This window comes from Crocodylus porosus, unplaced genomic scaffold (genome assembly GCF_001723895.1).
Source record: "Crocodylus porosus isolate Cpor-Errol unplaced genomic scaffold, CroPor_comp1, whole genome shotgun sequence".
In the NCBI taxonomy this organism is placed as follows: domain Eukaryota; kingdom Metazoa; phylum Chordata; order Crocodylia; family Crocodylidae; genus Crocodylus; species Crocodylus porosus.
The window spans coordinates 5,825,829-5,837,753 of NW_017728920.1; the positions used below are offsets into that span (position 1 = coordinate 5,825,829).

The window sequence follows — 11,925 nt, forward strand, 5'->3', positions numbered from 1 at the left end:
AAGAGTAAATTGGATGCTTATCTTGCTGGGATCCTATGACCCCAGCTGACTTCCTGCCCTTTGGGCAGGGGGCTGGACTTGATGATCTCCTGAGGTCCCTTCCAGCCCTAATGTCTATGAAATCTATGAAACTAATGAAAATACTTCTTAGTCGTATAAGAGCCTTAAATAAACACTTGTAGGAGGACACAGATATTTCAAACTTAACTTTTCATTGTGTAATAGTGAGGAAATGCTTTTTCAAATCTTCCCCCCACACACACTTTTAAAGTATTTTGTTTCATTATCTAAAACAGTGATTCTGAATCGGAGTGCCACACACCTTGGGGTGCCTTGAGCTCCTTTCAAGGGTGTCAGAGAGTGCTACTCAATGTTTGTGCCGTTACATGTGGCACTATGATTCACAAGATAAACCCAGAAACTTCAAATAGGATTCAAATACATTCTGATGCGCTGTGATCTTTCTGAGGTTTTTGCAACAGAAGAATTGCTCTATTATATTTTTGTAGACAAAAAAACCCAAAAAACAAAACAGCAAGTGAAAACTAAGAGCTAAATTGAGTCTAAAAAGGTTAAGAATCACTGATCTAGAAATGTTTTAGAAATTAAAATAGTCTTTCTTTCTTTGGATGCTAAAAAAAAATCACTTTGTATTCTTTACTCTTCTTTACTCTTATCTCAAATGATTTTGGGACAGTGGTTTATAAGAGCTCTGCTGATGCCTCACAATTGCAGAAATAACTAAAGCTTTAGGTTGCTCCAAGCGCTATTTATTCAGCAAAGGAAAACAATAATTATACTATGTAATCTGCAGTAGTAATCTGGTTTGCTACCACATCACAGGTTTTGATGATTTCCTTAAGTGTGCAGATCTCAACAAAAATGCCTGAAAGACCTCACATAACAATATGCCAGACCACTGGAGTTCTGCACCTTACAGTTCCTCAGTGACTCCCCATCTTCAGAGTAACTAATAATTTCTTAAACTGACACTGCATGAGTCACTGCATTTCCTTTGCCCAGAGAGTCTGTTCTGTCAATGAGAGGTCATTGTACGTGCAGCATCGTGCTAACACGACTACCTGTTTCTGATTTGGAAACTGCTATTTGTTGGGCAGGTGCAGCATGTCTCAGCTCTAACAAGCCTGTTGTTACTTAGATAACTTTTTCCTTTCTTAAAACTTCTTATTATTAGACCTCAGTTTTGTGTACCCCATTCTTCCAGAATTCTGGGATGGAAATTATCTGGTCCTCCTAACCTGAGTGTCTTGCATTCTTTAAGTTTTCTTTCCATCCCAATAACGATGAGTTCTGTTTCCATACTCTCATTCCAATTATCCAGTCTGTCCTTGTTCCCATGGTCTAGAAAAACATCCTTAAGACTGGCCTGAATTATTCATTCAGTTTGGAGGTTGTATCATGAGTATCCTTAATCTTCACGCCGGCCTTGTTATATGCTGCTAAGGTTCTCTCTCCCTCTCTCTCTCTCTCTCTCATCCCTTCCCCCAATACTTGAAGAGCCCTTTGTCATGTATTTTAACAATCCCTTACGAAGTCTAACCTCTCCCTGATCTCAAGCTCCCCATGTCAACATGCAGTCCAGCTGCCTGTGCTTCCTTTGAGCATGCCAGCAGTGGCGAGCAGCTCTCAAATCTGGGCTTCCTATGTAATGGGGCCTTTCAAATTCACTTGTGCAGCCCAGCTGCTGTACCCCCAGGGAACTCAAGATTGGGAAGTTCCTCCCTAGTCTCAGACTCTCCTGCCCACCCTGGAACATTCCAGCATGCTGGTCAGCAGGACCAAGCAGGAACGCATCTTTTGGAAATTGTACCATGCAGCCCAGCATCGGGGAACAAGTTCCCCAGTGCTGGGCTACCCCACAGGCATTTAAAGGTCCAGGTGTGAGGGAGATCCCTGGATCAGGGACAGGGTCTCTGACCTGGGGCTCCTCACACACTGGCAGATGCATATTGGGATCTGAGGAATTTTATCCCAGATGCTTAAAACCACACATTACGCCATGCACATCTTGCATGACAGGATGCAATACTTTTTGGGAACCTTTGATTGCAGTTAAATTTACAGTCATAGAATCATAGAAAATTACGGTTGGAAGGGACCTCAGGAGGTCATCTAGTCCAACTCCCTGCTCAAAGATGGACCATCCCCAACTAGATCTTCCCAGCCAAGGCTGTTTAACTGGGCCTTAAAAACCTCCAAGGATAGAGATTCCACAACCTGTTTGGGTAATCTGTTCCAGTGTTTTACTTCCCTCCTAGTGAGAACATTCTTCCTAGTATACAAACTAAACTTCCCTTGCTACAACTTGAGACCATTGATCCTGTTCGGTCATCTGCTACTAGTGAGAACAGTCTAGCTCTATCCTCTTTTTAAGCCCCCTTCAGGAGTTGAAGGCTGCTTATTAAATCCCTCTCAGTCTTCTCTTCTGTAGACTAGATAAGCCCAGTTCCCTCAGACTGTCCTCATAAGTCATGCCCCCTCACCATTTTCATTGCCCTCCACTGGACTCGCTGGACTCTCTCCAATTTGTCCAACCCCTTTCTGTAGTGAGGGGCCCAAAACTGAAAACAGTACTCCAGTTGTGGCCTTACTAGTGCTGAATAGCGGGGAATAATCGCTTCCCTTGCCGTGCTAGCAACACTCCTACTGATGCAGCCCAGTATGCTGTTAGCCTACCTGGCAAAAAGGGCACACTCTTGGCTCATATTCACCTTATTGTTCACTGTAACCCCTGGGTCCCTTTCTGCAGAGCTGCTGCCTAGCCAGTCACCCCCCAGCTGATTGTCCTCTCCTAAGTGCAGGACTTTGCATTCGTCTTTGTTGAACCTCATGAAATTCCTTTTGACTCAATCCTCTAGTTTGTCTAGCTTACTCTGAATCCTAGTCCTACCCTCCAGTGTATCTGCTTCTAACCCCTGCTTGGTGTCATCTGAAAACTTGCTGAGGGTAGAGGTGCAAAGATACATTGGTCCCATATTGGATCGGCACTGATATAAGGAAAATTGACTGCATTGTCATTCGGCTTCTTTTGGCTGATGTGGCCAATAATGCCGCCAATAAATGCCCCTGCATGTGCACAGCTGCAATACAGCACACAGGCAGCCAGGAGCACAGCTCAGCAGCATGGAGAGCAGCCAGGTTCAGCTGGTAAGTCTGTCGTGAGGGCAGATCGAGGGCTCTGCAGTGAGGGAGGAACTGGGGCTGGAGCTGGGGCAGGCACTGCACAGCCGGGGCAGAGCAGGGGACAAAGCTGTGAACAGCTCGTCTGGAGGGTGTGGGGGCGATGGCTCCCACCGCTGTGTGCACCCCAGGAGGCATGGGGGGGTATGTGCCCCCGGATCTGCGCATGGGGTGAGGGAGGGCTGCTGCTGTGGGCTGGGGCTGTGCTGGGCTCTTCCTGATGTGGGGGCTAGGCTGGGCTGTGCTTTGGATGGGCAGTGGCAGTGCTGGGAGGGTGGGGGTTGGAGGGGCTATGGTGAATTTTGGGGTGGCTGCAGCCCCCTCCCCCCCACTGTAGCCCTGTCTCTCAGCACTGCCACTTCCCATCCCGAGTGCAGCCCTGGCCCAGCCCCTCTCCAGGAAGAGTCTGGCACCATGCCGCTCACAGCAGCATCCTGCCTTTGCCCTGTGTGCAGACCTGGGGGCATGTGCTCCCTCCATACTCTCCCGGGGTGCATGCAGTGGTGGGAGCCACTCCATCTCCACATGCCTCAGATGAGCTGCTCGCCACTCTGTCTCGTGCACTGCCCTGGCTGTGGAGCCCCAGCCCCTCCCTCACCATGGGGGCCTTGATTTGCCTCTCCTAACACCCCTCGCCTCCACTCTTGCCTCTTCCTGCACAGCAGATTTACCAGCCAGATGCTGCTTTCCAAGCTGCCCAACTGCATATCAGCAATCGGATTGGTATTGGCTGATATGGCTCATTAAAAAATCAACCATCGATCGGTACTGGCCCAAAAATTATCTATTGGTGCATCTCTAGCTGAGAGTGCACACCATGCCATCTTTGAGGTAGTTGGTGAAGATATTGAAAGGATCAACCTCTGGGGCACTCCACTTGATATTAACTGCCAACTAGCCATTGAAACATTGATTACTACCCTCTGAGCTTAATGCTCCAGCCAGTTTTCTATCCACCTTACAGTCCATTCATTCAGTTCGTACTTCCTTAGTTTGCCTGCAAGAATGTTGTGGGAGACCGTATCAAAAGCCTGGTTAAAATCAAGGTACACCAGATCTACTGTTTTCCCCACATCCACAGAGCCAGTTATCTAATCGTAGAAGCCAATCAGGTTGTCAGGCATGACGTTCCCTTGGTGAATCCATGCTCACTGTTCCTAATCACCATAATCTTGTCAAAGTGCTTATAAATGGATTCCTTGAGGATCTGCTCCATGGTTTTTCCAGAGTCTGAGGTGAGGTTGCCTGGTCTGTAGTTTCCTGTATCCTCCTTTTTTTCTTTACTGAATATGGGCACCATGTTTGCCTTTTTCCAGTCATCTGGGACCTCTCCTGATAGCCATGAGTTTTGAAAGATGATGGCCAGTGGCTCCGCAGTTATGTCAGCCAACTCCCTCAGCTCCCTTGGGTGACTCCCATCTGGCCCTATGGACTTGTATATGTTCAGTTTTTCTAAATAGTCCCTAACCTGTTCTTTCACCACTATTGGCTGCTCACCTCCTCCCCAAACTGTACTGCCAGGAGCAGTAGTCTGGGAGCTGACCTTGCTTGTGAAGACTGAGGTGAAAAAGGCATTGAGCACTTCAGCTTTTTCTGCATCCTCCGTCACTAGGTTTCCTCCCCCATTCAGTAAGGGACTCACACTTTCCCTGATCTTCCTCTTGTTGCTGATGTACTTGTAGAAGCCCTTCTTGTTACCTTTCACATCCCTTGCTAGCTGCAACTCCAATTGCACTTTGGCCTTCCTGACTTCATCCCTGCATGCCTGAGCAATGCTCTTATACTCCTCCCTAGTTTTTTATCCAAGTTTCCACTTCTTATAAGCTTCCTTTTTGTAATTTAGTTTACTGAAGAGTTCTCTGCTAAGCCAAGCTCTTCTTCTGCCATACAATCATAGAATCAATGAGTCAGAAGGGACCTGGACAGATCATCTAGTCCGACAGCCTGCCATGGGCAGGAAGGAGCACTGGGGGTGGCAGGGGTCATAAGACCCCAGCCAGGTGCCTATCCAGTCTCCTCTTGAAGATCTCCAGGGAAGGTGAGAGCACCACCTCTCTGGGAAGCCTATTCCAGGCTCTGGCCACTCTTACAGTGAAGTAGTTCTTCCTAATATCTAACTTAAACCTATCCTCCCTCAGCTTGTGGCCATTGGTCCTAGTGACTCCATATTGCTAGTCTTCCTGCACATCGGGATGGTTTGTTCCTGCACTCTCAGTAAGGTTTCTTTAAAGTACAGCCAGCTCTTCTGGACTCCTCTCCCCCACAGACTGGCTTCCCAGGGGATCCTGCCCATGAGTTCCCTGAGCAAGTCCAAGTCTGCTTTTCTGACTTTTTTCTTACTTTTCAGTCTCTTCAGTCCAATTGGGTTCACTGACTAGTTGTAATGGACTATGTCATGGACAATCTTACCTAGTGGTTAGGCCAGCAGAGTAGGTCTGGAGACGGAAAGAATCCAAAATACAGGCCCAATATGTCTACTATGGTAAATTTCCCTCCGTTTTGTCAGTTTGCTTTTCTGAAGTTGAGCACCATAGGGTAAGTCCATATAGCACAAGGCAGTGTTGTACTGAGGTGTGCTGAGTACACTTCATATCTTTTCGTGAGTCTAAAGTGGTGTAGCCACTTAAACATAGTGCTGTGACTCTGTACTGTGTCATTAAGTTTTGCTGAGAGCAGGTTACTGATTTCAAGTCAGAAGCCAGTGTGTTTGGAGTTGGTGCTGGCATGTCTCAGCATGGCAGTGGCTCGAGCTCTGTGGACATACTCTTAGTTACAAACCTTTTTTATTCTCTCATTTAATTTAATCAGAATAAACTTATGATCACTTGATCCAAGGCCATTTTCTAAGACTAGCTCTTCGGCTTACCAAAGCAAAAGTGGTCCCCATTGCTTGCCTAAACCAAACCTTCTATAGCATATCACCTCACGTTAATTCAGTGACTGTTTGTTAAAGAAGTCTTGCTTATCAGGAATATCTGGGCCCTATCATTATTACTAGCATTTATTTTCCAATCTATATCAAGGAAATTAGGGTTTGTCTACATGGAACAAATGCAGTGCCAGGTTGTGATACCTGAGCTCTTCCTCTGAAATGAACTGCTTTGGGTACTAGAAAGTGTATTAATGTGGCACTCGTTTCCTGACTGAGAAGCAGAGGTGCTTTGTTCAGTCAGCATGCATTGTTAATGCATCTATACTGCATCTGGTACCTGAAGTAGTTTGGATATCTCTACATGGATTGCATGATATATCTTTAAAGTTTTGTGATGTGACATAATTTCTGGCAATATTTATTTCCCTAATAACATTACAGAAACCTCTATCCATATCCAAATCTAATCAGAGTTCATATAGCAGATTCCCAGTACCTCAGTAGCCCTCTATCGTTCTCCATAGTGATTTTGACCCAAATAAAATCTTTTATCCATGCTATCCTTTCTTATTTCTATCATGTCATTAATGTTCAGTGCTAGTCAACCATCTTTATCTTTGTCTGTCTTTTCTGAATTGTACATATGCTTCATGATTCCTCTTCTACCAAGTTTGTGTTATTTCTGTAATATCTGGTTTTGCATCCTGCACCAATAGCTTGAGTACCTCCACTTCGTTGTCCAAGCTTCTTGCATTCCAGTTGTTTCAGACTGGCTACACCCTATTTCCTAGCTGTACTGAGACAGTACTTTTACTGCCTGCATCACATACCCAACTATATTCATCATTAATGATACTTGTTTCCTTGCTGTCCTTCAGTGTTTTCAGACTCTAGTGTTTCTTTATACAGCTCCGTATCTTGAGTTTTTTTCCTCTCTGGGCACATCTACATGAGAGGCTGACTGCATACTAGCAGTCATACTAATAAGACTGTGTAGTAGCATGTCACAACATGGACAGTGTTAATATGCTACTGTACAGTATATTAGGCTACTGCGCAGTAGCGTCACTTAAAAGTACTAACTAAATGTGCAGTAATGACTGCACAGTAGTGTCTTATGTAGAAGCACCCCCTGTGTTTTAAAAGCAGACATGGATAGTATACAAGTGTCTCCTGATTATAACTGTCTTAGATAAAACATAAAGGCAAAATACATGGGTTTTTAATATTTACTTTTCTTGAGCACAACCTTACAAGTAAATTTTTATGATAAAATTGGTGGATATGTAAAAAGTAAAAATACTTTTTTTTCTTCACAATTCTATATATTTTTTCTTTTCAGACAGACATTATCAACACTATGTGTGGATATAAAACTATTGATAAAGAGGTAACTAAAAGAAATTTTTATCACTTCATTATAAAGAATCATGTGAGAGCATTCCTTTCTGACAAAGCAGATGGTTTCTTTATGAATCACTCTTTTTCCTTTTGCCTTTTGGGCTCCTGGTTCAACTTACACAATGCTTTCATTTCAGACGAGAAAAAATACAGCCCAGTTTTTAGTACTGCATATTCAGTGCACAACAGAGTCATTCAATAATGTTAATGCTCTGACTAGAGCTGGGGGAAAACCAAAGTTTCCCATTTAAATAATGAAAAAGCTTTTCTTTTTATTCATACATCCCATTCTTATATCCCACAGCGGGTATAAAATATTGAAGACAAAATGTTGTAATAGTAGAGGAGAAATGGGGCATCCCTTATTTTTGTTGGCAAACTTTTAACGCTCTTCAAGCATAGATGTGAGATATGGCCTAAGCCTGTATTTTCTCCTCTTTTCTGGGAGTTATTCCCATTGACTTCAGTGTCATGGGCTTTGTGAGAACCAGGCATCCAAGTCCGGGCTTGCAGCCTGTAATAGTATATTGAACAGAAGGCAATAATTTGATCTGCTGGGGATCCGTACAGCCCAGTTTTGTAGGAGTAGTTTTGGCAGTTAAATTGGGAATCAGCTGAAAGTCTCTTTTCCCCTTTTGTGTAAGACACCTAATCACACAATGCCAATTTGAATGACTTTTTTTTTAGATTGGCAGTACTTCAGATATGATCTGTCACTTAGGCTCACTGGGCACCTATACACATGTTCCAGCGAGTTCTAATAAATTGAGTCTGCTGCAATGTTCTAATCATGTATTGCAGTGTCTTATGTATTCAGTGTCCCCACATTTCAAAATGGTGGTGGGGGTGCTTTAACTAAAGCTCATTCAGTGACTCCATTTTGAAATGTGGGATACTGAATACATGAGATATTGTGGGCATTTTAATTAGAGTAGCTCCCAAGAGCTACTCTAATTAAATCGTCCATCCCCTGCCCCTCAACCATGGAGCACATGTAAAAATGCCAATTGAGTCAAGAGTTGATTCTGCAAGATGCTAAACACTCTTCTGGTTCTGATCCATGGAGCACTGAAGCATGTACTTTGCTTGAAACTCACAAGTGGTACCAGCCATTTCAGTGGGACCATTCACAGGCTTAACTGCTTTGCTGTTTTGGGACTAGATGTGGCTCTAACACCTTCGAGGGTAAACTTTAAATTCTCTTTTCTTGAGTATATGAGCCAGTTGCAAGATAGGATAGCAACTTGGCCATGGTTTGGATTTTTGTACTGCAGCAGTTGCAGCCAGGAAGTACTCAGGATGGTAGATAGAGATCTCCTATATTTCATGGTATAAAATTGGGATCAGTTGTATTTCTTTTAGTAAACTTAATATTTTAGATGCTTGGTGATAAGGCCATTGCACCAAGTTCATTGAGGTTGCAAGACCGCGAATGAAGACAAAATTTGATGCTTTATATTCTAAAAAAAACACCTTGGCATGCTTTTAATCAAACTGTTATATTATTTTATAGCGCCTGAGCGTTCAACATGTTATATATATTCGAGGATGCACAAATGCAGTACTCATTTGGTTCGTAGACAATTACAGCATCATGGCAGGTGTTTTGCTTGGTATATTGTTACCACAGGTAAGGCTAGGTCATTATGTACGTTGTTCATTAAAGGGAATGTTTAGCTCATGGTCTTGGTAGACAGTACGGTATTTGATTTGATAAGACTGTTTTTATTTAAAGTTCACATAACTTGGAAGCTGATGTGGGTGTGCTTTTGTGTTTTCACAGAGGCCCATTGATTTAGTAGCACAGTGTGATATGTTACATTTTTTCATAACCTTTGCCCACTAGTTTGCATCCATAAGACTTAGTTTAACATTCTGAATCCCAGGGTAATTTTCAACAGGCATAATTTATTTTCAACAGTGGGGGATAAAGGAGGTGGTAGATGTCACTAAAATCTCCTTCATTTCTCCACTTGTGAATTCGCCCTTCCAAAACTGCACTGACTTGAGGCTCTAACTTAAATTACAGGGGGGGGGAGGAGAAGGAGGGGAGTGTGTGCGTGTGTGCACTTCTGTGTATTACAATAAAAAAATGTTGGATGAGGAACACATGGTCTCCTTTCATAAATGCTCTTTTATTTTACAGTTCTTAGGTGTGTTGTTGTCATTACTTTACATAACACGAGTAGAGGACATCATTGCCGAGCACAAGCTTAGTGCGGATGCTTCTGTTGCATTCCAGGAAAAGTCAGAAGTTGAACGAGCAGGAACGGGTTGCTGTATGTGTTACCCTGGAGAACAGTAGTTGCCAGGCAAAAAATCTCAAGTAAAGTATAAACAAAGCCTTGTTTTGGTTTATATCTCTTTCTGCAGATCTTACAGACCTTGGACATAAGCAGACTTAAAGCCTTTTTGATATTTTTAAAAACAATGCATCAAAAGCAGAAGCCAAACTTCACCCTGTGGTCTTAATTGATTTTCCACTGTGTTTCAGTGCCAAGTATGCTTTGACTTTTCACAGGATCTTCCAGGCAGTCTACTGTGGGGTGTTTCAGAGTCTTAGGAGTGCTAGATTTCATCAGACCAAAAAGTGGAGCAGGTGTTTTCCAGAAGTGGACGAATTGCTACTGGACACTATAACCAGCTCAGTTCAGCCACACCTTTTGTTGCACTAGCCAGCTACTACCATAAGTGACTACCTGCCTATAATACAAGTTCTGTATCTACTCTTTTTTCCGTGTTTTCCCTCAAAGGAAACAAGTGGTCTCCTACAGCACAATCCCAGGAGCCAACCCTGCTTGAAAATTGTTAACTAAACTTGTCTTTAAATGATTTCTGAAGGAACTGTGATAAGAGACATTTACTGTTGGGAAAACTCAGAAGTAAACTTTTTTAAAAGAGAGCTTTTGTTTCTTAACCTGTCATATTTAAATGTTTGTCCTTTCAGATATATTTTCATATTGATTCCTAAACAAAAGGGAGACTTATGTGTGCTTTGAAACAAATGTCAAATATTAAATAGACATTTAACATTTTTATGTTGGTCCTGATGAACTGATATAACTGTGTGTAATGCCATAAACTTCATTGCTGAATCCTTTGTGCCTTTTAATAATTGGGTATATGCCAATGTTTGAATCAGTCAGGTATGCTTTGATAAACTTTTTATGCAGTTTATTACTGTACAGATTTTTATGGCAGCTGCTGGATACTGTATTAATTTGAGTCTTGTATGTATATGTATTTTTCCCTGTATAAATTATCTAGATTTCCTATTAATTTTTGGAGTTCTATTATGTTCATATATTTCATTTTCAAATGTGATTGTGCTCACAAAAAATAAATGTTGTTAATTTTTTTAAAAAAAGCAAATACTTTAAATATGTGTTTCATTCTGAATTTTACTGAGAATATATTCAGTCATGAATCTTAATAGATTATAAATCTTCTCCTAAATCTTTTTCATGAATTTTCAGGCAAGCACACAGAATTTCAAAGATATTTCTGCTGCTGCAGGTCTACAGCTTCTAATATAGTTTCATATTTAGAGATTTTCAGTACAGATCCTTCTAAATATGAAAAAAACCATGAGTATTTTCCTGAAAACACTATACAGGTTTCCCTCACTTTATGCGGGTTCTGTATGTGTGAGTTTGCTCTTATGCAATGACCCTTTTATACCAAAAATTTGTTACATGCAAGGTAAATTCACTGTTATGCGATCAGTGTGGTGGAAGCCCACAGTCCGCTGGTTCATGTGGTGGATTGTGGGAGTGACGTGCACCAAAATATAGTCTCCTGTGTAGATCTGTGCTCTTCACTTGTTGTCTGTGACATGTGTTTCTGTAGTTGCCATCCCCATTATGATAGTGCCCTGTGCTTGTGTGTACTGTCTGCTGTTGCTGAGTACCAAAATTGTCTTGTGAAAGTGGTAGAAATGGGTCTGAGGGTCAGTACAATTGATATCTTCATATGCATCCCTATTTGTTACATTGTAAAGTAGGTTCCCTTTATGCAAATTTGAGTTATGCACCATTTTCCAGGAATGTATGTACAGCATGAAGTGAGGGAAACCTGTATACAACATGTAAAGATTTTCTTATTGGGGAATATCTTATCCCCTTCTGCCCCAATTTCAACTGTTACTTGTAGGAGAGAAACCCATTCTTTCTTTCTTTCCTACATACACCCATGTCTTTGTCCTTATTCTATATTTTTTACGCTAGAAAGGAGTAGTCTAGTGGTCTGAGCAGGACTGAAACCAAAAAGACCTTAATTCTAAGCCTGCCTTTGACACTGCTTTGCCCTGTGGTCTCTCTAAGTCAAATTCACTCAACTTCTGAGCCTTAATTTTTCCTTCCTTCTGTAAAATAGACACAATAATCCCTGGGGGGTCACTGTGAGGATTAATCTAGATTTGGACCAAGCATTCTCTGCAGCATTTCCAGTCC

At 42.3% G+C, this 11,925-nt stretch overlaps 1 protein-coding gene across 1 annotated transcript in view; it reads left to right on the top strand.

Annotated features, from left to right (window-relative positions):
- The window catches only part of TSPAN15 (tetraspanin 15), a 47,899-nt gene extending 37,150 nt beyond the window's left edge, over positions 1-10,749 (top strand). Inside the window, exons 6-8 of the mRNA XM_019538642.1 lie at positions 7,416-7,463; positions 8,988-9,104; positions 9,621-10,749. Coding sequence (XP_019394187.1) covers positions 7,416-7,463; positions 8,988-9,104; positions 9,621-9,779 — 324 coding nt within the window. The 3' untranslated portion in view covers positions 9,780-10,749. The remainder of the gene's footprint in view (positions 1-7,415; positions 7,464-8,987; positions 9,105-9,620) is intronic.
- The last annotated feature ends 1,176 nt before the right edge of the window (positions 10,750-11,925 follow it).